General features: G+C 51.5%; 3 protein-coding genes across 3 annotated transcripts; 1 reads left to right on the top strand and 2 right to left on the bottom strand.

Annotated features, from left to right (window-relative positions):
• Positions 1–695: 695 nt before the first annotated feature.
• On the top strand, positions 696–6,379 carry PIFO (primary cilia formation). The gene is made up of 6 exons (XM_036453254.2): positions 696–787; positions 1,016–1,158; positions 2,038–2,133; positions 3,196–3,326; positions 4,031–4,148; positions 6,076–6,379. The coding sequence occupies exons 1-6, from the start codon at positions 715–717 to the stop codon at positions 6,175–6,177; spliced, it is 663 nt and encodes a 220-aa protein (XP_036309147.1). The 5' UTR covers positions 696–714; the 3' UTR covers positions 6,178–6,379.
• A 319-nt stretch (positions 6,380–6,698) lies between these two features.
• LOC118727498 (pepsin B) lies at positions 6,699–13,501 on the bottom strand. Its single transcript, XM_036453337.2, has 9 exons — positions 13,295–13,501; positions 12,597–12,753; positions 11,586–11,703; positions 10,967–11,085; positions 10,082–10,281; positions 8,636–8,758; positions 8,126–8,273; positions 7,197–7,295; positions 6,699–6,962 (listed from the first exon to the last, which is right to left on the bottom strand). Exons 1-9 carry the CDS (start codon positions 13,348–13,350, stop codon positions 6,810–6,812), a joined length of 1,173 nt encoding a protein of 390 aa, XP_036309230.1. The 5' UTR covers positions 13,351–13,501; the 3' UTR covers positions 6,699–6,809.
• Positions 13,502–14,969: 1,468 nt separating this feature from the next.
• OVGP1 (oviductal glycoprotein 1) lies at positions 14,970–24,842 on the bottom strand. Its single transcript, XM_036453325.2, has 9 exons — positions 24,088–24,842; positions 23,270–23,326; positions 21,555–21,720; positions 20,597–20,721; positions 19,334–19,442; positions 19,057–19,242; positions 17,626–17,742; positions 17,058–17,193; positions 14,970–15,819 (listed from the first exon to the last, which is right to left on the bottom strand). The coding sequence occupies exons 1-9, from the start codon at positions 24,588–24,590 to the stop codon at positions 15,332–15,334; spliced, it is 1,887 nt and encodes a 628-aa protein (XP_036309218.1). The 5' UTR covers positions 24,591–24,842; the 3' UTR covers positions 14,970–15,331.
• Between the last annotated feature and the right edge of the window lie 3,096 nt (positions 24,843–27,938).

The raw sequence follows: 27,938 nt of genomic DNA, 5'->3' as shown, positions 1-27,938 counted from the left end.
CTTGCCGCCTCCAGACCACCGGATTGCTCTGGTTCTGGGACCCCAATCCTCTCCACAGCCCTATAAAGAAGAATGCTTCTTACTCTCCACGTAGAGACGAGGAGACGGGCACTTAGACATTTACATGTCTGCCCGCGAGGTCCACACTGCGAAAACGTCTGTGGTTTTGTTGCTCCTCTTAAGGCTTCCAGTCCTGTGACAGCCTTGTGCTCCCTTGAGGGCGACCAGGAGACAACCCTGATGGGAAAGGGCTTGAGGAACAGGGAAAAGGGGTCTCAGAGGATCCCCAACTCCCCTGCTCAGGTTGCCCTGGGCGCGCACCTCCATGAGCCATCGCTGCAGCGGCTGCTACTAGTCCCTGATCCCAGCGGCCCGATTTCCAGGCGTTCTGAGCCCCGTGTCCCCTCCATCCTCAGCACAGCCCCAGGGGCCGACTTTCCAAAGGCCTTGGGCCCATCCTTTACCCCCGCAGCCCCAGGAGTCACGGGTCCAGCACGCCATCTGCTGCCAGCCCGGCTGCAGGGCCCACATTCCCCTGGGCTCGGGGTCCGGGAGGAGGTGCCGGTCCCGCCCGGTGGGTGGCCGGCTTCCAGGGCGGCCCTCCCACCTGCTGCGCAGGCGCAGGCGAGCTCGCCGCAGAGGCCGGGCGGGCAGGTAGCGTCCATTCCCTTGGCAACGCGGTACACAAAGCGGTACACAGAGCGGTACGCAAAAATGCCAACCCCAAAGAAGCGCAAGGAGGAAATGCTAACCTCGAAGATGGGCAAGAAAGGCTTCGACAAAGAGGGTGAGGAGGGTTGCGGGAGGGCCGGGGATGAAGGCTGGGGCGGCTGGGAAGACGAAGTGCAGGGAAGGAAGGCAGTTGGACCTTGGTCTGGTTCTTCGTGGACCTTGGTCTGGTTCTTGCCAAGAGCTCGGCGAGGCCCTGTCCTCTCAGCTGTGTCTGCCCGCCCCCTTCCTCTAAGGCACTCCCTCAGTCCCTCCAGCGGCCTTTCTCCTCCTCCTCGCCCTGCAGGACGTGTGGTTCAGCCCCCCTTCAACACAGGGGAAGAGAAGAAGATCTTTCCGCAGTTCCACCCGCACAACCTTTTGGGAAACAAGTATCTCCCCCTTCTAGGAGCGCCCCACAGAGGGCCTGGGTGTTACACAACAGACACTGTGAGTATCCACCTTCCCCCCAGGGATGTCTCCGTTCCCCCTCTATTTAAAGATTGCCAAGTTTAGGGGAAGAAAAAAAGCTACAGCGTGTGTGACCTTCAGGGTCCCCAACAGGAGAAAGTGCCCTTGGGCTCTGCAGCCAGCTGTCAGGGTCACAATGTCAGAGGTGACAGGGCCACCCCTCCCCCTTCCCAGCCTCCATCCAACACAAGCCTCGGCTTCATGTCGTTAACAGGCTAGTCCCCACGCCATTCCCACCCCAGAGGCTTGTGGCCAATGCCAGTGACCCACCCGTTAGTCCAAACCTGGGTGGTGCCTGTGTTGGTAGGAGAGTTGGTGAGGTGAGAGAGGATCAGACACGCTTGCATGAGAGCACATCCAGCCCTGCGGTCAGAGGACTGGATGCACCGGAAGGCAGAGATGTCACCCGCTCTGCCTGACCCGGCGCGTTCCCCTGCCATGTGACCTGTTCCTTATGCCCCTGTTTCTATAGACTTGGGCCACAGAAGCCAAGAAGTCAAGAGAGCCGAGACCGGTTTGGCTCAATGGATAGAGCGTCGGCTTGGGGACTGAAGGGTCCCGGGTTCGATTCCGGTCAAGGGCATGTACCTTGGTTGCAGGCATGTCCCCAGTAGGGGGTGTGCAAGAGGCAGCTGATCGATGACTCTCTCTCATCGATGTTTCCAACTTTCTATCTCTCTCCCTTCCTCTCTGTACAAAATCAATAAAATATATTAAAAAAAAAAAAAAGAAGTCAAGAAAGAGGAACGCTTGCAGAGAAGATTCGTTCTAAGTTCATGCTGTTTTGATGACTATAATGTTCTTCGTGTTTTTCTTTCTTTGTTTGTTTTAAAATATATATATATATTCTACCCAAAGAGGTATGACTGGGCGTACAACCTCTCCAAAACCCCGACCAGTAAGAAAGGATACGCGTTGGGAGCCAGAACAACCATGAGGTTTAAGCCGAATAAGGTGAGACACGGTTGCATGTGCTTCAATGTCTGTATGATCCATGTATTTGGATTGGGGAGCCCAGGGCAGTGCGTGGGAGGTTGCCTAAACAATATGCTCTGAAATTAAAGAAATGTAGACATTTAGGCAAAAGCCATTTAAGCCTAGCTGAAAAGGTTGGGCTAATGCATTGAGAGAGAGAGAGAGAGTGAGTGAGTGCCTGGGAGAGTGAGAAACAATGAGCAGGAGAGTGGTACCAAATTAGTTTCAGTGCTGGCTGAGACACCTGATGCTAAAGTACTGGAAGCTTTATATGAATCAAATTACCTTGTCAATTGAAATAAATAAATAAATAAATAAACCAGCCCAATCTGTTGTGGCTCAGTGGTTGATCGATTCTGAGTCAGGGCACATGCCCAGGTGTTGGGCTAAGTCCCCAGTAAAGAGCATGCAGGAGGCAGCCGATCAAAGATTCTCTCTCATCATTGATTTTTCTACCTCTCTCTCCCTCTCTCTTCTTCTCTGAAATAAATAAAAACATATTTTTAAAAAATTCCACCCTGACTGGTGTGGCTCAGTGGGTTGGAGCATCATCCAGTGCACCAAAAGGTTGCCGGGTTCCCAATCACATACCTGGGTTCTCTCCCTCTCTCGCCCTTCCTTGCTCTTAATTCAATAAACATATTCTCCGATAAAGATGGAAAAGAAAACAAGCCCAGCCAGCGTGGCTCAGTCGTTGAACATCAACCTATGAACTGGGAGGTCATGGTTCACTCCCTGGTCAGGGCGTATGCCCGGGATGCAGGTTGCAGACTCAATCCCCAGTGGAGGGCGTGCAGGAGGAGGTTGATTTCTACAACCTAAGCAGGATGCATTTTTAGGTGGTTGGACCACACCTATCTTAGTTTTCTACCTATCATAGGCCTGTTTCCATGTTTTGAGATGGTTAAACCATAGCTGATACATAAACCAGAAGAGGATCGGTTTGGGGTGTGTGTGTGTGTGTGTGTGTGTTACTTATAAGGCTTCACATGTATACCTGTGTGTTACCTTCTAACATATTGATCTTTTTCTTGGAAACAGGATCTGACACCTCACCCAGCCACATACCAGTCAATAGATCTTCAGGAGGGAAAACAAAAACAAAGTTTTGCTCCATTTAATGTCATGTTGCCTCGATTTGTGAAACGCTCAAAGGACATGAGTTATCCTGGGTATGTGTCCTCTTTTCTGGGGCACTTCAACAGAAAGTGATAGGAAAGGAAGGACAGGTGCACAACCACTCGTCTTTAAGATTCAGCCTCTTTTGCCTTCCAGATGTCTGGCATCACAGAAGGGTAAACCATAGTGATTTGTTTAATAGATATTCATAAAGGTGCCAGGCAGTTCCGTTGGGTTCCAGAGATGTTGCATTGAACCCATCACATGAGGCTCCTGATTCCTTGGAGCTTACATTCTGGAATCCAGACAGGCAAGGAGCAAGTAAGAAAATAACAGCAGTAAGAAGGAGAGTGGCCATATGATGTTTTAGTCTGACCATGAACACATTTGAGAGTTAGAGGGGACCTTATTAATAACTCTACCAAGACAGTAGCCATAAGCTAAGATTGCCATGAGCCAAGCCAGGCAGAACGGTGACCTGGCCATGTGCTAGAGGATGGATAAAACAGGCGATGATACAATGCTGAGTGATGGATAGACTGGAGGCTACTTTATCAAGGGTTGTGGAGAGAGCTCTTTCTGGGAAGGTGACACCTAATTAGAAAGACTTTACCCGCCGAAGGTGCTTACCCACCATTAAAAACCGGATCAGTCTGTTGCCTGTTATCAGGGAGTTAGACCTAGTTCAGGGTCAGCTGATAGGATTCACCAATAGCCACTGCGTCAGAGACATCATGTTGCATGTTTTTACATGTAGCCCTGACATGTACAACCCAGTGATAAAGCCACCCCCAAAAGTCACCTGGCCAATGAAATTTGGATCTCCAGACTGGGATCAGATTCCACGTCTGCGGAAGAGGACCATAAAAGCTGAGGTAACAACACCGGCTTCTTTAGAACACTACCTGGTTCTTCCGTGGGGGCTCCTAACAGGGAGTCTGTGAAGGAGCTTTGGAAAGTCCTGATCCCCTGAAATTATATGCACAATTTTGTGTGTATATGCATATGGGGATTTGGGGGAAAGTTGTACAATTTTATTAGATTTTTAAAAAAGCAAACATTTTTATTGATTTCAGAGAAGAAGGGAGAAACATCAAGGCTGAGGGACAATCATTGATTGGTTACCTCCTGCATGCCCCCTACTGGGGTTCAAGCCCGAAATCTGGGCATGTGCCTTTGACCAGAATAGAACCTAGGACCCTTCAGGTACAGGCTAATGCTCTAGCCATTGAGCCGAACCAGCCAGGGCAATTTTATTAGATTTTTTTTTTTTAAGTTGTGCATGACTACACAAAAGTTCCAGGGAATCTTATTTAATCCTCAAATGGTCTGTGGTAGGTACAGGAGAATTATCTATCTATAATAATAAAAGGGTAATATGCTAATTAGACTGGACATCATTCCGAATGTACTTCTTGATGAAGCCAGGGCCGGGAGGAAGCCAGCCTGGGTTCCAGGTGCTGGAGGGAAGCCGGTGCTGGCAGCCAGGAGAAGAAAGGCCTACTCTTGCATGAATTTTCATGCAGCAGACCTCTAGTCCTGTATAATAAAAGGCTAGTATGCAAATCGACTGAACAGTGGAACTACCAATAGTGCCCCTCAGCCAGAAGCCCTGAGCCAGGCTCACAGCTGGCAAGCATGGCCACAGTGGCAGAAGCCTCTCTGCCTCCACTGCAGCACTAAGGATGTCTAACTGATGTTAGTCCCCCGGGAGCAGGCCTCAGCAGTCAGTCAGACATCCCCTGAGGGCTTCTAGACTGCAATAGGGCGCAGGCTGGGCTGAAGGACCTCCCCACAAGTGCACAAATTTTGTGCACCAGGCCTCCAGTCTGTATATGATAGAGGAGGAAATTGAGACTCAGACAGATTAAGTGACTTGTGCAGGCTACACATGAATCTAGATCTAGATCCAGAGGATGATGGGAAAAAAAACCCTGCTCTTTCCATCATGTCACTTAAGTATTAGATCATCAGGGGGTTGTAGAGCTTTCTGGTAAGAGCTTTCTGGGGACAACTGCCTGGGTTCAAATCCTAGCTCTGGTACTTACTTGATATATGATCTTGGACAAGTCCCCTACTTTTTCTAAGCCTCAGTTTTCTTATCTTTAAAATGGGTATAATAATCGATCTGATAAGGTTGTAAAGATTACGTTAAGGTAGAAAAGCATTGAACACAGTTCCTATAACATAACAAATGCTCAATACATGTTAGCTATCATAATCCCAAAGGTGCCTTTCATTTCCTAGTGGAATTTTGGATTCATTTCACAAATACTTATTAATTGCCTGATGTGTTAGTATAATTGTGCTAGGGCCTCGAGGTAACATTCAAGACTTGAACATAGAATCTTTGTTTTCAAGAAGTTTACCAGTGAACTCTTAGAGATTTACCAAATTAAAAATAACAATAATAATAATTCTTCACATGATAGGTAAGTGGCAAAGAGTCACTGCACATACAAAAGCCGAGAGAATCAGCCCTGGCTGGGGTGGCTCAGTGGGGTGGGCATCGACCCTTGCACGGAATGGTTGTTGATGCTGCGAGCTCGACCAATGTTCCACTCTTAAATTGATGTCGCTTTCTGTCTCTCCCTCTCCCTTCCGCTCCCTCATAAATAAATACATAATAAGTACATAAATAATTTTTTTTAATGGTAGAATCACCGAGGCTAGATGACTGTGGGGAGGGGGTTGGCTGGGTCACAGCGGCCGCAATGAGCAGCTCTGTGTTGCACAGCCAGGCGGACCCGCGCCCGAGGGCCCTCCTCCGCGGGGGTCTGAGACCGCCATCTCTCCTTGCAGTTGCCCAGCGACAAGGACTTCAGAAGATATCGGAACCGCATGGCCTACTTGAGCCTGTTTTACGGTTCCAGAGCCGAGCCTGCCTTCGCGTGCTCCTCCTGAGCACAGCCTCTCCCGGATGGAGGACGGAGCTGCTCCGCTCCCTCGGCCCGGCCCCGGGTGGTCCTCTCTGGGGCCAGCGTGGGGCCTAGGGAGGGGCGGAGGCCCCTGCGGACCACGTGAGCGCATCAAGGCGGGTTCTTACTGTACTTGGGCCTTCTCGGCACCTATGTGGAATACAAAGGCTTCTTTCCAACATTCCTAAGTTGGGGACTGGTCTGGTTCGTGTTCTTTTCCAGAAGGGAGAGAGGGAAGCGTTGGCGTGGAGGGCTGGGAGAGGGGTGAGGCCGGGCGGAGGCCTCCCGCAGGTCCCACTGCGTCCTCCTGTCTGTGCTGAACGGAAGGCCTGCTCCCCCATACACACCCTGGGTGCTCCCCCATCGCCCGGCGAACAGACCCCCGGACACAGCTGCTGCTGAGTTTCATTTAGAATAGACGCCTGAAAGCAGAACACTCACAAAAAGGACATTTTGGAAGGAGCGTCAGAGACGTTCGGAGTCTCCCGGTTTATTCCATGTATTCATTGTGGGAGGTAAGACTGCATGAACAGAAGGGGGTGGGCAGTTTGAAACGGGGCGGTGAGCCCACAGCCAGCCGGCCCTGCGTGCGGGGTGCAGACGGCGGCCCCTCACCGCCTAGGCGGCCACGGCGAAGCCCACCCTGTTGCTGGCCATGTCGTAGACCGAGTAGTACTCCTTGAGGAAGACGTCCCCCAGGATCCACAGCGGCTGCCCGTTGGGAGAGGGCAGGTACGTGGCCTCGATGCCCAGCCTGCAGTAGCCGTTGTTCTGAGGGGACAGGGGACACCGGGATATGACCGTTTGCCCTGTACAGACAGACCTCCCCCACCCGGACTCTCCCCTCCCTGCATTTCACAGCACCCTTTGGGGTCCCTGAATTCTTGTTCACCCCCAGGCCTGCCCCGGGGACTCCCCATAGCTGCCCAGATGTGAGCTGGGACACGGGACAGCTGTAGGCCCCAGCCAGCCAGTCAACCACAGATGCTGGGAGTGACGACATACGTTGAGGACATAGGCGGAGGGAGGCAGAGGGAACTGGGACCCGCTGATGATGAAGGTGATGGTGGGCAAACTCTGCACGGAGTCGCAGGCGACCACAAACTGGGAGACAGAAAAGGCAAAGCTGGAGAGCGCCCCCTGGAGCCCAGACGAAGGGTGGGGCCCCCTTTTCCTGTGTGACTCTGTGCTTGACTGTGCAGCACAGGCTCTCTCAGAGCGAGAACCACAGGGCCTGACTCCCGTCTTTCTTCTGGAATCCTCTCCTTTCAGGCATCTCAGCTCTTAGACTTGGGTTGTATCCATAGGACTATAGGAGTTAGGCTCATTCCACAACCATTTCTAAACCCAGAAAGTATAAGTTACAGAGAAAAGGTGTGGGATCATACACACACGCACACACACACACACACAGCCTGGGGAGCCAGGATTCAGTCTGGGCCCAGTCTCTCGCATACAGGGAGCAGCAAACTACTGATACGTGTGCAAAGAGGAGGAGGGGTGGGGACAGGAGGCTTCTGGGAGTAAACTCCGAAGATGTATTCCTAGTGAAGACAGAAACCCAAGTGGAATGGGAAAGTGCATTGCGCCCAATGACACTGCAGCCAAATGACAGTGGCCAGGCCAAGCTGACGTGTGCTCCTAAGACCTGCGATGGGTTAACAGCACCTCCCGTAGCCATCGGTCCCACACCCACAGTCTGGATGGAGTCAGTATCACTCACCCCCTTACCCTTCTTTGCATTGAGAGTTCATGCCGTGTTCCCACCCGATCTGTCCCGCCAGGGGCTCAGGGGCCCACCCAGCCCTTCCCCCTCCCTCTGATGGCTCATTGCTTGTCCCCCTCCCTCTGATGGCTCATTGCTTGAGTGCGGGCTCCTGTGTTGAGCCTGCCTGGCTGTGACACAGAGACTCCCATGGCTTCCGGTTACTCACATCTCCATTCTGAGCCTGCTGGGCTCCCATTGCTTGCAGGAAGGAGCCCATGTACTGCTGGGGAACGGCCAGCAGGAAGGTGCCTGTGTCCACGATGGCCTGGCAGCCCTCGGAGCACCAGCCCATGGCCTGGTTACCGATGGCAAACCTGAGGGGACACCAGGACCGAGAGGGTCAGGAGTGTCTGCCGCCAACCGCACAGCTCGGGCATCCTGGCTCTTCCAGGAAGCAGCCACCCCTAACACCCTGCCCACGCGCCCTTCTGTGCCTTTCTGGTCGCAGGAGTGTTGCCCTCAGTCTTGGTCTGGCAAGCCCTCCAGCTCTGGTTGGAAGCTCTTGGAAGGCAGAAACTGGATGCCAGAGTCTAGCTCAGTCTGAGGGTTTGGTGATTCCTCGAGAAAGCCAAGCCATGCCATGCCATGCCATACCAGCAACAGGAAATGCTGTCATGCTAGAGAAACACCCCACGAGTGTCCCTCATCCACGGGAACTATCTGCACCTCTACTTACTCCTGAATGGCGATCTGCCAGTACAGTTCCTGGGTGACCGGGGCCCAGACGATCTGACCAGAATACAGCTGGTTGTCCACACCGCCCAGGATGAGCTCTCCGCCGTACTGACGGGTTGGTTGGCTGAAAAGAAACGTAACAAGCATGAGTTTCCATAACACAGATGGGTCAGGTGTTCCTCTCCCTCCTCCCTTCGCCCCTCTCTCCTTCCCTCCCACAGAACGAGGGGGTATTCTTCAGGCTTCTCCCGGCTCAAGGTACCAGGGAAAGGGGAATTCTCAGAGAGACACCCAGCTGTTCTCGGAAATAATTATCAGAGAATTGGAAACACAGACTATGTCCATAAAGAAGATGGACTTGGAAATCAGGCACCTGGAAAAAAGCTATAAAAGTATCCTGCCTGGGGCAAAGCCCCCTCTGAGAGCACCTGGGATGGCTGACAGATGCTACGGCTGCCGGGATGGGGGTGCTTCTGTTGTGGCCAGGGGGGTCACCAGGTAGTGCTGAGAGGATTGGGGTCTGTTGTGTTCACGACCCTGCACCTGCCGGTCATAGACTAAAGGCATTTGGACTTCAGGTTCCCTGAGGAGCATGTGTGTAGGAAAAAAAAGCAGGGAGTGAAGTGTGTCACAAAGTTCAAGGCCAGATGGAGAAGGAAAAGCATTGGCTTTCACATCAAGATTTACACCCACATTGGGGGGTGGGGTGTGTGTGGCTTTCTTAACATTCACAACTTGTTTGAGCTGCTACTTCCTCACTGGACAAATGAGGCCAACAACAGGATTTGTAAGATGTCGTTTGAAGTTCTTGTTGCTACAAGAACCCTTCACAAAGCCAGAGATGCCGTTATAATTATCATTTCTTTATTGTTCACTGGTCAATGGCGCTTGTGCTACAGCTCCACAGTTATGCTGACTGCTCACAGCAATCTCCGGATTTACTGGATAAATATTGAGGGAGTACTTATTTTTTAAGATAGAGTCATTGTAGCCGAAACTGGTTTGGCTCAGTGGATAGAACATCTGCCTGCGGACTGAAGGGTCCTGGGTTCGATTCCGGTCAAGGGCATGTACCTTGGTTGTAGGCATATCCCCAGTGGGGGGTATGCAAGAGGCAGCTGATTGATGACTCTCTCTCATCAATGTTTCTAACTCTCTATCTCTCTCCCTTCCTCTGTAAAAAATCAATAAAATATATTTTAAAAAAAGAAAGAAAAAAGAAAAAGAAAAGAGTTATTGTATAGTTTATGGCCATAATTCAAAATTCTTCCAGTGCGTTTAATACAAAATTCCCCCCAAAAAATGTGTTTATAAAATTTCAGAAATGCACAGCAAATTGCAGTCCCTGAGCCAGAAAACTCTACAACCTGAACTCTGCCTGATGCTGAGTTGTCCAAGGCCCCAGGGAGCCCATTTGCTGACCTCTTCCCGGGGCCAGGCCTCTTACCGCGAGAAGTAGAAGCTGAAGATGGGCTGGCTGAGCTGGCCCTGCTGCAGCATCCCCTGCATGACGGTGGGGGCATTGCCCACCGCCATGTTGGGGTAGGCCATCCCCAGGATGCCATCGAAGTCTGAGTAGTAGAAGGGGTTGTTGGGCTCATTCTCACTCAGGCCGAACTCTTGGTTCTGGACGACGATGTTCTGAACCTGGGCCAAGCAGACAGAGCAGCTGAGCAACTCCACGGGGACAGAGCCTTCCCGGGTGGAGGTGCCCAGGGCCTGGAACCTAGACCCTGTTCTGGGAAGAGACGCTGGCCTCTTTCATGCTGAGCTCACTCCTGGGCATGGATGTGGAAGGTGAAAGGACAACAGCGCCACCCAACCACGTGTCTTAGGAAAAGGAGTGTGGGTGCTGGGGAGGCAGAGGCGGCTGTTTTCTGGAGTTCTAGTTTCCATTTCCGTGGACAGCGACTGGTTTTCGATTGCGCAGTCCACGTGCAGACACAGCAGAGAAACTATGGGTGTTAGGCATAAAAAACACAAGAAAACAGTGAAAGGACGGATCTTCAAATAAACAAGGTGAAGCTGGGTGGAGGAGGAGGCAGACGCCCTGTGTGGTGGCAGAGGGTAGGGGTGAAGAGCCGGGAACAAAGTCACAAGAAGACACACGGCTTCAACACAGCACGGAGGGCTTTCTGCAGCCCGGCCTGCTGCGGAGGCCACGCCTGTCTCGGGAGGAAGGCTGAATGGGGCGGCCTCGGATGCCTTTTCCAACCCTCAGCTCCTGGGAGGGTTTGACCTGACTTGTAATCGTGGATTTCTCGGGGAGCTCAAGGCTTTAGAAATGGGAGCCAAAGCACAGAACCTCAGAGGCTGTGAGAGCGTCACTCACGGTCACGGTGTCATAGCCCAGGACCACACTCAGGCTGCCGCTCCCGTAGGACAGGGTGTAGGTTTGCCCGTTGTTTCTGAAGGTGGAGGACAGGCTGGGGTTGAACCTGTTGTGGTTGGCTGTGGAAAGACAGGATGAAATAGTAGCATCACGCACCGCTTTCCAGAATGCTTGGAGGAAACATACCCTCAATGGCCTGGGGTCATCAGACCACGTCTGGGATGGGGCTCAGCCTCGGATCCTTCACACTATAGACAAACTGTGTTCACCCCAAAAAGTCTGCCCCCTTAGGCAGCAAACATTGCCTGAATTCCTTTCAATCCATCATTCCCTGAGGGATGGATCCCTAAAAAATGTCAGGGACTCTGGCCCACTGGAGAGAGAGGAGGGAAAGGGACAATGCAGAAAGATGGGGAAGTTTTAGTCTAGGTCTGTGCCTCTCTCCAAAACTGTTGGCAAGACTGAGGGCAAGACTTCTAGAGGTTTCTAATTTAAGAAGGAGGAGATTCATGGGTATGCACCAAGAACTCCGTACTTGACATCATAACCTGGGCCAATCCTGACTCCGCCCCTCACTCAGCTCCCAACCATGGCCGGGGTGGCATGGTGGTATACTCACAGCAGGCCTGGCTCTGGCAATAGGTGGAGGGCACCCACAGATTGGAAGAGCCCGTGTCAAACAGGACGAGGAAGTTTTGGGGTGGTGTCCCCACACTTATCTCCCCAAAATAGAAAGCCTGCAAAGAAAGGTTTGTCACCCTCATTCCGCAGCTTAGCCTTGTCGGAGGGGTGGGGAAGAAGCTGACTCACTGGGAGTCCCATTTTGCCCAAATCATTCCCTAGGGGAATAAGAGGCTTCTCCCATGATTTTCCCACCCCATGTGGGATTCCCTAAAGTGGCTTCCAGCTCCGGTGCTCTGTGTAACATCTTACTAAGAACCATCCACGGGACACCAGTAAGTCAAGATGCCCTGAGCAGACATCATAGCCTCAAGAACATTCTAATACTTTCTGTGGACACCAGTGTATCTTTCCAAAGGGAGCAATTTTCCCTAGTGGCCTTGCACATGTTTTCCTTCTTTTAAAAAAAAATGTTTTTTTATTGACTTCAGAGAGGAAGGGAGAGGGAGAGATAGAAACATCAATGATGAGAGAGAATCATTGATCAGCTGCCTCCTGCACACCTCCTACTAGAGATCAAGCCCGGAACCTGGGCATGTGCCCTTGACTGGAATCGAACCTGGGACTCTTCAGTCAGCAGGCTGATGCTCTATCCACTGAGCCAAACTACAATAGATAAGCATGTGTTTTCCTTCTTTTTCCTGCAGCTCGTGGCTAGGACTTCCCTGGGATCTCTCCATTGAGTTGAACATTACCCCTATAAGTCTCTTTACCATATAAATGGGGCTTTGGAGAGATGAGCCAGTAATGAAATAATGAGAGAAAAGGGAGCTAATATCCTATTGGGTACTACCAAAACTACCAACTCATAACTTATTTTGATACTTTCCATAGAAAAGTGAGACTTGGGTTTAGTAATTAGTCCAAATCAGAGCTAATGGGGGGTATAAGTGAGTACTTTTAAATGGTTATCAGCCCAGAGGATGGACACCCCTCCACCTTCACTCACATCCAAGTAATTAGTGATGGGCTCATAAGCAACAGCATCGTTGTTGAAATGATACTTGGCAGCCGGGTCCTCCTTTCGGTGGTTCTTTAGGAACTTCTCCAGGATTCCCTTCTCCTCCATTGTCTGGCGGATAGACTTGCCTTTTTTAAGAATGATTCTGCAAAGAATAGGGTTTAAAAAAAAAAAATGAATGAGCTTCACCTTGCCCTCTTAAAGCAACCTCTTCAATAATCTGACCAGGAGTTTTCAAATCTCTTCAGGACTCTCTGCTCAAGAAGAGCGAGGTACAGGAAATCCTCCTGGATTTTAGCAAGTTCTAACCACGACAGTCATTCCTAGATTCCCAGCACAGAAACACACTTCATAATATTTGGGGGTTTTGTGCTTATATCTTATTTCCAGAGAATAACTGTTTCTTCCCAGTGCCTGCTGTAAGCTTGGGACAGGGATTGTCCATTCTTCTAAGCCAACAAAACACTCAACCCACTCTTACGTATATATGTGTACACACACACACACACTCACACCCCGTCCATCTGTCCATCCATCCATCCATTTCAAGTCTTGGCCACAAGGAAGTTCAGTTCATGGTACAATCTGCCTGCCTCTCCTAGGGTCCTGCAACCCTTTGTTCTTCCCTAGCTTGTTACGCTCCCTTAGAGCTGGAATCCACAGTGAAGCCGCATCCCAATACACACCTTTCCACACCCTCTGAGAGGTGTAGGCAAACCAAGACCAAGACCAGGATCTTCATGGTGCTGATGTCCACCAACACACAGGACACAGTGACAGACCCGTGTTGGAACGCACAGCGGGAGGTTGGGTCCCTCTCTTATACCTGATCTCCCTGCCCTTTCATCTCCAGGCACCTGGACGTTTCTGCCTTTGTAACAGCCCGTTCCCCTGTGCTTCCAGGGATTCTGTTTGTTTTTCCCTTTGGCAAGCATGAAGGACTTTATCTCCTCTGTGGTCTGTTTAAAGAGCCATTAGCGGCTTTGCTGATGGAATCTAAAGATTAGGGTGTGATAACAAATGCAAAGTTTACTGGAGACAAAGGATCCCAGTGCCCCTGTCTACTGGGAAGTGGGTGCTGGCGACTTCTGCCAGAACAACTGAACAGTTTGCTCTCTAGCTTCAAAGGGCATGCGCTCTTTTGAGATTTACAGTCCACGCTCTACTCTCTTTCTCCTCCCTCTTCCTCTGATCAGTCCAGTCTATAGCTTTCCATAGATCATTCTCGCTCCTTATTTTCAACGTCTCAGTTCACAAATTAGCCAACATGTATTGAATGCCCACTCTATGCTCACCTCCGTAGTGAGCTCTGGAAGTGCAAAGACAATTAAGAAATGGCCCTGGTGTGCAAATGTCTGCATTCCTGCTAAAATGACCTACATATAATCAAATGACCCCCATTTCCATGATCAGATGGTCAATAAATGGTAGAGATGGGACTAAGTCTTGGTGTGTCTGAACTCAGCCTGTCCCTAACCACAGCCTCTTCCTCTGAACCTGGTGTACGGAGGCTCTCAGCTTCAATATGCATGAAATTATCAATTTTAAAGATAGCAACAACAAAGAGATTTATACTTGCTTTCCCTTTTTTGTAGAAAGGCATTTCATTTTATGGGGGGAAATATATTTTATTTTATGGGGGGGGGGGAAATTTTTTCCCCATTCATTTGCCTACAATGATCAAGTTTTCTTCTGGTCCACGTAAAAAAAAAAAAAAAAATGTAACCCTGTATGGTGCTGCCACCTGTTGGCAGTATTTCTGACTTTAAAAAATTGTGGAGTTTTTTTTTGAAAATTCAAATTAGAAAGTAATGAAAGTTCATAACATTTTCTCCTCAGCTCACTTTCCTGGGTGTAGACAACTGTACCTGTTCATTAGTCATGCCCGCTGAGCCTGCGCCCTGCCCCTCTCCCACCCATGTCAATCCGTCAAATCGTCACCTTGCCGGTGGTTCCTAAGACTCCCATCTATCTGTGCCTCAGTCTCTTGTCACACCCTAGACTCTTTCTTCAACATTTATTAATTGACAGTCTATTTTAAGGATGGAACAGCAGTCCCTTCTTCACCATTTTTAATTTAGTTATTCATCAATAGTGTATGAACTCAAAATATCAAAATATTTACTTTATTCTATGGGTTAAAATTATTATTATTTTGTTGTGCAAATTGTCCCAATTTTGGCCATTTAGAACTCTTTCAGGGTGGCCTTTGAGTCTCTCTGACATGGCCTCATTGACTTTTGAGTACTTCCTTCCTTTATGGAATCATAAGATATTCCAGTCTTTTTGTGTGGAAGGAGAAAGGAAAAAAGGGAGAGAGGGAGGGAGGGAGGGAGTCACATCAAAGAACTCGGATGGATATTTTGCTTCTAGTTTATTCAACAGTGAAGAGATTAGCTCACTGTGGCTTTGGGGCCTGCTCAGCCCCATGAATGGTCTATGAATGGTCAGGCACAGGAGGCTTCTGCCAGGTGATTTGGAAGGAAAGACAAGGGCTTTCCCCAGCGTCTGCCACCAGCAGAGCGCAGGCTCCTTGATCCACAGCGGAGTTTCCTGTCTTTAGAGAGAGAGGACTGGTTGAAAGGATCATCGGGTTGACAGAATGGTTTCCATCAACGGGAACAAATGGGGTCACCAAGGCAAAAGGAATGTCCTGGGAGCTGAGTGACAGGTCAGAGGGTAGCATCCTGTTCCAGCTTCCATCTAAAGAGCAAAGTAACCTATCAGGGGTCTGTGTCCACCTCCGATGTCCAGTGCTCTCCTCTTAGAGTCTTGGTCTTCCCCTCGGGGGTGACTGTCATCTTTCCCAGAGGGATAATCATCTTTGCAGGTGCTGCAGCCCTCCTTCTACGGGCCTTGATCTTCATTCCAGGGGTCTCAGTCTGAAGGTGCCCAGGGGTTACAGGCATCTGTTCAGGGGTCACAGGGGTCCTGGTCTTTTCCCCAGGGGTCTCAGTCTTCCCTTGCAGCACTACAGTGTGCTTCACAAAAGATGCAGTTCCCCTTGTAGGGGTCATGATCCCACCTCCGGGGGTTGTAGTCATATTTTCAGTGTTTCTCTGGGTCTCAGTGGCCACACCCTCTCCTCCTGAGAGCGAAATCCCTGGAACAGTGGGCAGTGCCTTGGTCACAGTCAGCCTTCCAGGGCCAGTGCTTGAAGAACTCATAGCAGACAAGGGCCAAACTTTTGGTGAAAAAGTTGAACTGGACTCTACAGAAAATCATCAGAAAAAGATGAGAGTCCTACCCCTTCCTTCCCACCCCATAACTACTAGCAGGGCTAGCACCACTCCAGGGCGGAAGTACCTGCTCCCCAAATCCAAACTTGGAGGATCCCACAATGCATGTACTTGAGGACACAGATAAAATCCCACCACATGGAAGCTCTGCTCCCCTACCCCATCGTGTTAACATGATCCCAGGTGCCCATGGGCCCTCAGGGGATTTGTTAGATTCCTGGTGAATGAGCCCAAGAAGTAGCCTGTCACTCTGACCTCTCTGGCAGCACCTTCAGCAAGACCTTGTCCCCCATGGCCTAGTTCTTTACTTGTTGAGTCCTGAAGGATAAACCTCCTCTGTCCCCCAATGTAGGAGGCACCAAGAGCAGCATTGAGGTCAAGAAAGCTGCTCTGGCCTGGCCAGTGTGACTCAGTAGTTGAGCATCAACCCATGAACCAAGAGGTCACTTGTTCAATTCCTGGTCAGGGCACACGCCTGGGTTGTGGGCTCCATCCCCAGTAGGGGGCATGCAGGAGGCAGCCGATGGATGATGTTTCTCTCTCATTGATGTTTCCATCTCTCTATCCCTCTCCCTTACTCTCTCTAAAAAGCAATAAAAAACTATTAAAAAAAAAAAAAAAAAAAAACAGAAAGAAAGAAAGTTGCTCTGGACAGTATATCATAAAGAATCAGGTCGGAGTCCCGTCGGCATCACTGTATAGTTGTGGTACCTTTTTGAGCCCTAAGCTCCTTATCCATAAAATGAGGACTATCAACCATCAGCCCTAGCAACCATCACTCCAAGGCCATCTCCTAACTGCCAGGGAAGGCTCTCCTCTCAAAGAGAAAGCCAAAGAAATCTAATTTCCTCTGGCCCTTGGCCATGAAAGCAGGAGATAAAAACAAATAGAGACATAAACTAACAGATACTGGGTGCTAACTATGAGCCAGCACAGATTCCATTCCCTATCTCATCCGGTTCTTATAATAATGCCAGGAGCATAAGGATGATTCCCATCTACCAGATACAGAAACCAAGCTCAGAGCGGTCCAGTGGAACACACATCCAAACCAAGATTAGAAAACAGATTGGCCTGAGAATAACCAAAGCTCATTCTCTTTTCTCAAAGTCATGTTGCCTCACCAAAGCCTTTAGATCTAACAGGAGGGACCCACCCAGGGCCTGCATATACAACCTCCAACCCCAGCTTCCAGGTCATGGCTACTCACCAGCCTGTAACAGGAGGTTCTTTAACACAGAGACCAGGGGGAAAGGGCCGGTGCCACAGAAAGTGCCCCCGACATCGTCCAGGTCCAATGTCCATACCATGGCCCCCCCGTAATGCTCCTTCTTTAGGAACGATGCCTGCAAAGGAGTGGTCAGTCAACCTGCTACACTGGCCGCCCTCCAGATGGAGCACGATGGTAGAAAAGCAGAAGATGGACTCCCAGGAGGCAACACAGCAGGATGGGGAGGTGTATAGGCTGTGTTTGAATCTACCACTTTTTAGCTATGGGATCTTGAGAAACTGAGATTTCTTCTCTCAAAAGAAGAGAGTTAGGTTATATGGTATTAGGAAACCCCATTTAGTTCAGGTATGCCTAAAACTCACCCAACATCGTTACCCTGGCATTTTCATCCTCCACCCAGTCATGCAGATGTGCGCGTGCATACACGCGTGCACGCGCGCACACACACACACACACACACACACACACACACACACAGCACAGACCAGGGCCTTGGGGCAGCCAGATGGAAACTATATGCTGGATCAAGAAAAAACCAAGGCCTCACCTTGTGCCTGAAGCTGTTGGCGTCATCATAGCCGACCCACTCCTCCCCCGTGTAGGCAAAAGGGACAAGCTGATGTTCAATCCAGCACTTCTGCGCTCTCTGGAGAAAGGAGCAAACCTGCCAGGGCATCGCAGGTTAGTTCTGTGAAGGGCCATGGAGAGAAGCACCAGCAGACACGCTGTTCCTTGCCCAGGAACAAAGAATTCCTCACCGGGGAGTGAGAAGAAGGTAGAATAAAAGGGTGTGGGGAAGCCAATCAGGCAGGACCTCAATCTATTCTGCGTCAATTCCTTCCTCTAGTGTCCATGACGGAAAAGAAAGAAAGAGAACCAAAGTGGATGGATGACTTCCTTAAGAAACCTATCCTGGGTTTGGTGAATAATGCCAATGCCAATGTACCAAAAGTAGCACACTTGACCTTGACCAAACCTGTATTGTTTTCAAAGATTTTTTATAAACAAATCTCTCTTCTGTTCATTAGAAATTAGGATAAACTACCCCAACTAGGTAGTTATCAAACTAGTCTTTGAACCTCTGATGAGTTTCAAGTTCTCAAAGGCAACGAGAAGTCAGTTGTTGCAATCAATCCAGAAAACATTCCAGCAGGTCAGCCCGGAGCAAAGACTGGAGAGACACAGGCCCTGCCGCTACTACTTAAGGCAAAGCTGTAACTCCTTCTGGCACCCTGGCACTTTCTGTCCTGTCCTCTACCTGGGAGGTCCTTCCCGCCCTGTCCCTCCTGCCCAGCGGGATTCTACCTGTTCCATAAGACCCTTCCTGATCCTACAGCCACACACACTGTGCCTCTCCTGGCCTTCTCTTGGGTGTTACATCCCCTTGGGTCTTTTCGTCTCTTCTCCACAAAACAGCAAGCTTTGCTGAGACTGGGATTAAAGAAGTGGAACTGGGGTAGAGAAGGAAGAGTCTGTGGTAGAGGATATTTTTGGAATCGCTTCAAAATGATCTCGTAGTGGGGAGGGAGTCAGGGAGCGGAGATGAAACGATTGGCCAGGAGAGGTTAATCAATGAAACAGGGTGAGGGATGTGTGGTAGTGGCGTCAGGGAGAGAAGGTCACACTATTCTTTTACTTTGCAAATGTTTGAAAAGTCACATAGAAAGCAAATCTTAATTATATTTAGGCCATATAGTAAGTCAGGATTGGTATGTGTGACATTTAAGATTCTTTTTAAGAGTGAAATATCTGCCCCCTTTATTCCGATTCCACCTAGCCCCTCATCCCTCACAAAGGACTCAGATAACTCCCCTGGAGAAAAAGAAACAACCGCACAGAGTGGCTTTCCCCTGCCCCAGGAAACTACCTCTTGTTCCTGTCTGTAGCCCTCACCCTTCCTTTGCCCCTTGACCTTACTCTTGCTCATGATGTAGGTGGCGAAGCCTTAACTAGCAGATAGAGGTCCCTGTCCTGTCACCTCATAGTAAGCCAAGAAGCCAGGCTGCCTGGTGTACTTCCCTGGAGAGGCAGGTCCCACAGCTTCCGCCTGCAGCCAATGCTCAGAGTCCTTGAGGAGGCGAAATGTCCGCCCATAGGTGGGGAACCCCACGAGAAGCTTCTCGGAGGGGGCCCCCAGCTTCCGCCAGTAGTCCATGGCTTGTGCCTGCACGTAGGACATCACAAACCCTCCTGTTACTATGGCCTGGGCTCCAGGGCAGAGATCTGGCTGCCTCTGAGAACTTCCCTTCTCTTACCACAGATTTGGGGTCTCCTGGCTGAGAGAGCAGGGGGCTGTTGTGCCCTGTGAACTCTTCCCAGCTCCCATGTAGGTCGAAAGTCAAGACATTGATGAAATCCAGGAGCCTGTAATGAGCAGGAGGAGGAAATGTGTATTCGGTTTGAGCTAGCTTAGGTGTTTCAGTCAGATCATCACTGCACTAACCTGCCAACTAACTAGCTAACTCGCTGTGCGTTGGCCACCCAAGCTTCCATACTGGGCCATCCACCTAAGATACTGCCACTAGAACAAATTACTAGACAGGGACCACTGTGCCTGGGGACCGATGCCATCCTGAGCATCCTGTATCCATGGAAACAGACAAGAAAACACAGGCAGTTGGGCCTGACACACATACTAACAGGTCTGCAGAACCTGACGTGAGTAAAGCAATACTGTCCACAGCAGCGAGAGGGCTTCTGTCCGTCTGCAATCCCAGGGACGTTGAAACCCACCTCATCCGGAAAGCTGTCCTAGTGGCCAAGTGTTACTGAGCCCTTACCAGGTCGCTGGTGTAAGGGTTTACGTGGCTTATATCATCTCATTTCCATCGGCCAATACTCCAGGTACCGCCACTGTCTCCGATTGAAAGCTGAGAAACTGGAACTGGGGTGGCTTAACCAGTTTGCCCAAGGACACCCAGCTGATGCAGGCAGGACCCTCAGCCCTGCCTGGCTGTCAGACTGACGCACTCCGCGCCTCCTGGCTCTCCCATCCTCCCACTCACGCTGAAACCACTCCCTGGTGTAACCACTCCCAGAAGCACCCCAGCCTCTCTCTGTCCTGCATCTGCCTCCGTTTCCCTTCTGTAAACGCTCAGGTCTTGACATCTAAGCAAATGAATCCAGAGCTGGCCCGTTCAGGAGGAGGAGTTACAAGCTATTCTTGGTCTGGCTGCTCTGCAAACTGGGCCCGCCTGGGCCTGCGCAGGCTTCGTTCTGTGTCAGTGGCTGGTACTCAGCGGCTCTCAGGGCCAGCCACCTGCCAACGGCCAGTGTCTGCAGTGTCCTCTGGGACAGCAGAGGCCGGGCTCATGGGACTCTCTCCCTGAGACCTGGCAAGGGGGCTACCCAGAGACTCTCCCCACGAGGATGAGGGGGCTGGTACCACAACTCCTCACTCTGACTCCTAGAAAGCCGGGCTCATGGAGCCAATCTTTGTCTCCACCCCGGGCCTGGGGTCTGACCTCGAAACGCCTCCTGCCCTTCAAGGTGCCCCCCTCCGAGGCGGCCCCGCTCACCTTCCCAGACAGGGCACGTCGTAAGCCGTCTGGATGATCTGAGGGTCCCCAGAGACGGCAGCCGAGAGCAGCAGCCTTGGACACGTGGTGAGCTGGGCCTCCTTCTCGAAGGCCAGCAGCAGCTCCTGGGACGTGAGAGAGGGAGACGCAGAGAACCAGGCAAAACAGTCAGGGAGAGAGGACACTGCTCAGGAAGCCTCTACAGACGGAGCCTGGACCAGGCTCTGGAAGCAGAAAGGTGGGTTAGCCGCAGGCCTGTCTGCAGGCCCTTTGGAGCTCAGTGATTGCATAGAACGGCGGTTCTCAACCTTCCTAACGCCGCGGCCCTTTCACACGGCTCCTCATGGGGTGGTGACCCCCAGCCATAACACTATTTTCGTGGCTGCTTCATAACTGCCATTTTGCTACTGTTAAGGAATCATAATGTAAATACCTGTGTTTTCCGATGGTCTTGGGTCGCGACCCACAGGTTGAGAACCACTAGCAGGGTCACCTATGACCATTGGAAAACACAGATATTTACATTACGATTCATTAACAGGATGAAAATAATTTTCATGAAAATAATGTTATGGTTGGGGATCACCACCACATGAGAAGCTGTATTAAAGGGTCGCGGCTGAGAACCACTGGCACAGAGGGTGGCAGGCAGGCTCCGGAGCCAGGGGTCGGACCGCCTGCCGGCAGGAGCCCAGCAAGCTGCCCAGAGAAGGTGTCCCCGGGGCGGGAGGCCTGGGGCCAGCGCTGGCTACGACAGAGCAAGAGCCACAAGAGCCACCGCGGGTCACCTGCCCCGCAGCTCTTTGGCCCCTCACCTCTAGGGTGGTGGCAGGAAAGGAACATTCCCTGACCACTCTCCTGCCCTAGCCCTGGGCCGCCTGCTCCTCCTGGGCCACGAGCCCACCTGTGACCAAAGCAGAATCGTTTCCAGATTGGGGAGCTGCCCGCCGGGCCTTACCTGAATCAGGAAGAGGAAGTTCCACCGGTCATGCGTGGGGCTGCCTCTCTGCCCAGGGTACAGGAAGCAGAGGTCCAGCCCGTCGAAGCCGTGTGTCCTCAGGAAGGATACGGCCGAACTGATGAACTTTTCCCGGGTGCCGGGTGTGGACAGCATGGCGGTGAACCTGCGGGCAGACGGGGAGGGGCGGGTGGCAAGGAGCTCTCTCTGTAAAACCATGACCTCCTGTAAGGTGCCTTGGTCCCTCTCCCCATGAAGGGCACGGGGAGGTGGCTGGAGGAGAGGAAGGCAGGTCTTTGAAAATCTCAAACCGTCTTCCAATTCCTTCCCAGTCCCAGGGCTGAGTACCCAGGCACGGAGATTTGGACAGACACAAAGCCAGCGCCGGCCTGGGGTGGAAGGCAGGCTCAGCATCAACGGCTGCAGAAAACATGGTGCCCACAGGCCAGGCCCTCTGCCCCTGCTGTGCCCTGCTGGGGAACTACTCAATCCCCACCACCCGTCCTCCCTCGGACATTCTCTCCCTGGCCTGCCTAAGGGAGGGAACCCGGGCCAAGGGCCAGCTTGTCCACAGAGATCTCGGAGCTGATGGGGGCCTGGCCCCCAAAAAGTGGTCCCAGAGGCCCAGGCTCTTTAGGGGTCTGGCCTCTTGCCTCTTTTGTTCATTGGCTGTTGGATGATGTTCTGTTTTGTTTTGTTTTTTTTTCTTCGTTGTTGGAAAACTAATTTATGGGAGTAGAACTTCAAGCAATTCTGGGCTAGCTCTGTGCGCATTGGTTGACACAGCCAGAGTCAGGGTGAGGCAGGCCACCTCCTAGCCCGGGGGTCACTGAGGGACACCTGCATGAAATGTGGCAGGTTCCTTAATCCCTCCCGCTCCTGCTCTCTTTTCTGCAAATGTGGGATGCAAACAACCACCCTGAGGCCTCTTGTGTGTAAGCTCCGGGTCCCGCATCTGCAATGGCCAGTGCTCAGAACCTGGCCACAGAGGGAGAGGCGTGGCCACAGAGAGAGGGGCGGGGCCTGGGTGGGCGGAGCCAGTTCTCACCCAACATCCCAAGTCCTCCCTCCACTGTCTCACTGGTGCATCCTGGCACTCCCAGGCGGCCAGGTCGCCCTCTCCTGCGGTTCCTTCCTCCCAGGCCTCAGCCATGACATTGGGGAACTGCTCCCTCAGGGAACATGAAGGCAGCTTTCACCTGCACGCTGCCTCCCTGGGGGGTGAGGGGCTCGCCGAGCTGCCGCCATGTGCCAAGGCCCTACGTGTGGCATTTCATGGACGCTACTTCCTTCCCACACCCCCACACCCCGAACAGCCCTCTGCGGTGGATATTTGTAAGTACCCATTTATAAAGCGGGGACACTCAGGCCCTGTGAGGGTTGGTGTTCCTTCCTCTGGCCCCAAACAGGACTCCTCCCCAGTCTGAGACAAAACCCCTGCCTCTTATGAAGGGTTGGGGGACGATTATGAGGACCCCATTTTGCCCCTCATTTTCCCCACCCCCTTTCCCATCTGCGAGAACTTCCCTGAGTCTCTCACCCACAGGGAGAGGTCAGGGGGCCCCTGAGTCCGGGGCCAGATCAGGACCTGGGCCAAGTGTCTGCATTAGCTCTTCCGGCTTCCCCACCTGTCCTGTCCTGGCTCCTACCGGCCTGCTCCACCCTCCCACCTGCCATCACCACCCGGAGAGAAGATGGGGACGGCAGAGTCTCACCTTGCTGTGCCGAAGTTCCAGCCGCCAACGGACAGCAGAGTTTTCAGCTCCGGGTTCCTATGAGATGGGAGAGGTCAGTGAGCAGCTGCATTCATTGGGGGAACAATGGGAAGCAGGGCTGGGAGGGAGGGGAAGAGATAAAGGCAGGAGGAGGGAAGGAGCACAGCAAGGCACAGGAAAGGGGAACAAAGGAGGAGAGAGGGGCGTAACCCACCCACAGGAACCCCCTTCTGGGCTCACAGCTTGGGGATTGCAGGTGTTTGTGAAGCATTTGGGATGAAACACTGTAACGGGATAAATTCCTGGAATCCTCCCACTGGCATTAAAGAAGGGGAGTTGAGGGCAGCCAAGCCAAGAAGAGCAAGAAGGACATTCGGACAGAGGCAACAGCCACAGCAAAGAAGAAGCTCAGGGTGTTATCAGCAGGGAGCCCCAACTCAGGGACCTTCTGGAGTCCTGCTTGAGGGGAGGCTCAGACCAGGAGAATGGAGGAAATAACAAAAGGCTTAATTCTTGCCCTTGCTCAAGTAGTTAGAGCATCAGCCCATACACTGAAGAGTCCTGGTTTTATAGGTTTGATCCCTGGCCCCGGTTGGGGCCCATGTGGGAAGCTACCAATCAATGTGTGTCTCTCTCATCGATGTTTCTCTCTCTCTCTCTCTCTCTCTCTCTCTCTCTCTCTCTCTCTCTCTCCCCTACCACTTTCCCTCCCTTCCACTCTCTCTAAAAAAAAAAAAAAAAAAGGGAGGAGGGGTGTCTTAATTCTCGTCCATCTGTAAAATCTGGAAGTATGACCACTGCGTCCCATATGAATCCACCTCTCCTTGAGCTTGTTGAACTCCGGGTAGAGGATTTTCTCATCCTGGAGGTCCTTTGCCACCATCTGATTGTCATTCATTGAGGCAAAGGCAAATATCAGGTGGGTGCAGAGAAAAGGGTCCAGGTCACTGGGCAAGACCGAGGCAGGGCTGGGTCGACTGAGTGCCCAGTTGGTGAAATAACACACCAGTTTGTGGGCAGCACCTGGCAAGGGAGAGCATACATTAGTCGACAAGAGACCGAGGGTGGGGAGGGGGCTCAGCTTCCACAGAGCATCGTGGACACAGCCCCAGAGGCCAGGCCACTGCAATCCCCCCACCCCCTTACACACACACAGACATACACCCCCAGCCACACGGAGCCCCCGCAGCTGCGGTCCCAGAAGGAAAAGAATGGCCTGGGAAATCCTGGTCAGAGCAGGTTTTCCGGTCTGGATCTCAGCACAGACAGGGACGCAAACAGATGCCTCTGCTGAACTGGATTGGGTCGGTGACCCTGCCATAGGACCAGGGCAGGGTGAGGACTCAGGGGACGTAACGCAGAGCACAACTCGGCCAGGGAATCGATCTGGCTCCGGAGAGAGGGACTCTGTCTCCTTACCATCCCGGTGTCTCAGCGCCAGAGCCAGCCCTGCGGCAAACAAAGGAAGGGATGACCCGCACAGTCAGTGCCCCCCCAGGGCTCAGGGCCCAGAGCCCAGAGGGAGAGACACACCCAGCTCGCCTCCAGCCCTGGAGAGCGGCCACTGGCCCAGCACCTCGCTGCCCATTTTCTTGTCTCTTGTCTCTAAGCTGAGTCAGTGGGGCCAGACCTATCTATTGTACCTCCTTCTCACTCTCTGAACACCCTGTAGCCACACACACACACGCTGGGCGCGGGGACAGCCAGGACTCTCAGAAGTCCCGGGAGAGCTCCAGGCCAGCGCCGCGCAGCCCTGCTGCCGATGGAAAAGCAGTGGCATCCGGGCCCCTCCGTACCAGGATCCTGATTTCACTGGTCCGAAGTGGAAACCAGCCATGAAGTGTTTACCGTGCAGCCAGGTTTGACAGCCACTCCCTCCTTGCTCCTCCCTGGGCCCCTCTGGCCTTTCACTGTGTCCCGTCCCCCTCCTCCAATCCAGGCCACCAGAGGCCCAGGCTGCCTGCTGGCCCCGGAGGGATGGCAGGTGGAGAAGGCCTGGTCCCTCCGGGATGCGGGACACACTCACCGACCCACAGCAGCAGCCTCCCCATGGCCAGGGTCTGGGAGCTGCGAGGCTAGAGCTCAGGCCCCTTTATAGGGGCGTCCCAGGGACAGCCGTGGGATAGCACCGGACGGCCCAGCTGCTCACGCACAAAACAGGGACAGTGATGGATGGATGGGCTGCCGCCCAGAGTCACAGCGACCCCAGCACTCCGGTCCTCCCTCTCCAGCTCTCAGAGCCAACAAAGCAAAGCTCCGTCAGACAGTGAACAAGGAGTGAGTTGGCACCATGAGCCAGGGGGAGGGCAGCCCTTCTTCCTGGCGTTCAGCCCCAGGGGCCGAGTGTGCCATCGGGGCACTCAGAAAGTATCTAATACAAGTGGTCTAATACAATGGTTTCTGCTCTTAAAGGGCTTCTAGTCTAGTGAACATCCCGAGAACTAGTGTGTCCTTCTTCCTCTCTTGGAGAAGTGAGTGTGTGTATGATCTCTTGCTGAAGTGTGTGTGTCTCTCATCTTTCTTGGATGGGTGCAATAAGAAAAACATGAGTTTTTTGTTGCCTTGAGATGAATTCCTGCTTGGCACCATCACTGGAGCCACTGGAATCCCACCTGTGCACTCATCCCATCCTCCATTCCTTAGGCTCGTGGTTGGCAAACTGCAGCTCACGAGCCACATGTGGCTCTTTGGCCCCTTGAGTGTGGCTCTTCCACAAAATACCACGGCCTGGGTGAGTCTATTTTGAAGAAGTAGCATTAGAAGAAGTTTAAAAAAATTTGACTCTCAAAAGGAATTTCAATCATTGTACTGTTGATATTTGGCTCTGTTGACTAATGAGTTTGTCGACCACTGCCTTGGGCCAATGCTAACCTCAGTCAGGAGATAATTAAGCCTCTGAGAGCAACTGTGGGTCAGGCTTGGCAACTGCACTGCTGGTTAGGTGACTCCTGGTGTGGCTTCTAATCTAGGGATCTTACCCTGAGTTGTTGCAGTTTCTAGCCCATGTGCCCTCATTCTTGTTACTAGGTCTCTGCTTTGATTTCTCTTCCTAATCTACATGCTGTGGGCCCTTCAGTTGTTTCCTAGGACATGGGTCCTCCCTCAGTCTTGCCAAGCTTCCAGGGCCTTGACTGTCTTTGAAGACCTCCTTGATGTAGAATGCCTACCCCTCTCTTCTTCTGAGCCTCCCCTCACCACCAGCACCTCTCCTCCCCTCCCCCAGCCCCAGGTTCCACATCACTGAGATTTCACACTCGGTTTATGCTCTCCTGCACAGCCTCCTGCCAGGGGCACTGGCTATTAATGCCGTCCCCATCACAGCACCCCGTCTGCCTATCTCAACCTCATTCACCTGCACCAGGGCCACTTCTTCGGGCTCCTGTTCTGTTGCAGTGGGCAAGGCTGGAAAGCAGACTTAACCATTTCATTCCCCCAGAAGGGACTGATAATGCCGAGGGAAATGCCAAGATACAATGGATTGCCAGGAATGACCTCTGCTTCATTCAGGGATGACTGTGCCAAAGAGTGGGAGACTATGCCCCTCGGTGTACAGCAGATGATGAATAGTAAGAAGCTGAATGGGTTATGCTGAAAAGCAGCGTGGCATGTTACTGTTTGTTCTCAATCTTTCTCCTCGAGTTCTTGTCAGAGAATACCACCATTGTTTTTCATCTTTACACACCCACGCAGTACTCCCTGCTGGGGCTTAGCCTGATCCCAGGAAACAGAAGACATCTACAGATCTTACAGGGGACTTGCTGAAGAATTCCCTACAACAGTGCAGCCCCTCCTGTGTAACACTGCTAGGTGAAGACAAGACCACAGAAGGAAGTGGTTTAGTTTTAACAAAGCATTTGACCAAACCTTTCATGAATTATCCCGAAAGAATTCGACAGGTACGACTTGAACAAGATCAGTTGGTTGATTGGTATAACTCGAGTGCTGGCTACAGATCAGTGTGAACATCAAAGAGCCTTACCACGTCCTTTAAATGAATGAAATAGACTATAGAGCACTTTCCAACATTTAATGTAAAATATGATTTTGGTTGTACATGGTTTACAATTTTTTAATGTTTAATGTGTATTATATTAGAAAATGTATAATGCCCCAAAAATATCATATAAAATTATTTTTAAAATTGAGGCAGTTAATAAAGCAGTAGAGGTCAATACTATGCCCAAACCCCAGGTAAAGGGTTTCCTACAGAAATGGGAAAGCTAACTTTGAAACTAGTTTATTTTTAAAAAAATATATTTTATTGATTTTTTAGAGAGGAAGGGAGATAGCTAGAAACGTCGGTGAGAGAGAAACATCGACCAGCTGCCTCCTGCACACCCCCTACTGCAACCAATGTACATGCCCTTGACTAGAATTATTTTTTATATATTAATATTTTTATTGATTTCAGAGAGGAAGATGAGAAACATTAATGAATCATTGATTGGCTGCCTCCTGAACGCCACCTACTGGGGATCAAGCCCACCACCCAGGCATGTGCCCTTGACTGGAATCAAACCCAGGACCCTTCAGTCCACCAGCTAGGGATTGACGTGAATCTTTACTTATAAAAAATGTGTCCATGTTCCTTCAAACTGCCCCAGTTCCATGCGATTTTTGCTAAGCTGAACTTGCAAGTACCAAAGTACATGATGATTATATTTCATTT

The sequence above is a fragment of the Pipistrellus kuhlii genome, unplaced genomic scaffold (genome assembly GCF_014108245.1).
Source record: "Pipistrellus kuhlii isolate mPipKuh1 unplaced genomic scaffold, mPipKuh1.p scaffold_m20_p_24, whole genome shotgun sequence".
Taxonomy (NCBI): Eukaryota; Metazoa; Chordata; class Mammalia; order Chiroptera; family Vespertilionidae; genus Pipistrellus; species Pipistrellus kuhlii.
The sequence above is the reverse complement of the archived record's forward strand: the minus strand, read 5'-3'. Positions and strand labels throughout refer to the sequence as shown.

Bases quoted from the DNA above. Each gene is read 5' to 3' on its own strand.
- LOC118727498 (XM_036453337.2), bottom strand. From the start codon at position 13,350: ATGAAGATCCTGGTCTTGGTCTTGGTTTGCCTACACCTCTCAGAGGGT. The intron at 12,754-13,294 runs GTGTGTATTGGG...TATTCTTTGCAG, and splicing joins CTCTCAGAGGGTGTGGAAAG to AATCATTCTTAAAAAAGGCA. The intron at 8,759-10,081 runs GTAAGAGGCCTG...GTTTCTTTTCAG, and splicing joins TTCAGCTTCTACTTCTCGCG to CCAACCAACCCGTCAGTACG.
- OVGP1 (XM_036453325.2), bottom strand. From the start codon at position 24,590: ATGGCAGGGTCACCGACCCAATCCAGTTCAGCAGAGGCATCTGTTTGC. The intron at 23,327-24,087 runs GTGGATTCATAT...CCCATCTCATAG, and splicing joins TTCAACAAGCTCAAGGAGAG to GAACCCGGAGCTGAAAACTC. The intron at 15,820-17,057 runs GTGAGTAGCCAT...GATTTTCTGTAG, and splicing joins GAACCTCCTGTTACAGGCTG to AGTCCAGTTCAACTTTTTCA.
- PIFO (XM_036453254.2), top strand. From the start codon at position 715: ATGCCAACCCCAAAGAAGCGCAAGGAGGAAATGCTAACCTCGAAGATG. The intron at 788-1,015 runs GTGAGGAGGGTT...CTCGCCCTGCAG, and splicing joins GAAAGGCTTCGACAAAGAGG to GACGTGTGGTTCAGCCCCCC. The intron at 4,149-6,075 runs GTAACAACACCG...CTCTCCTTGCAG, and splicing joins AGAGGACCATAAAAGCTGAG to TTGCCCAGCGACAAGGACTT.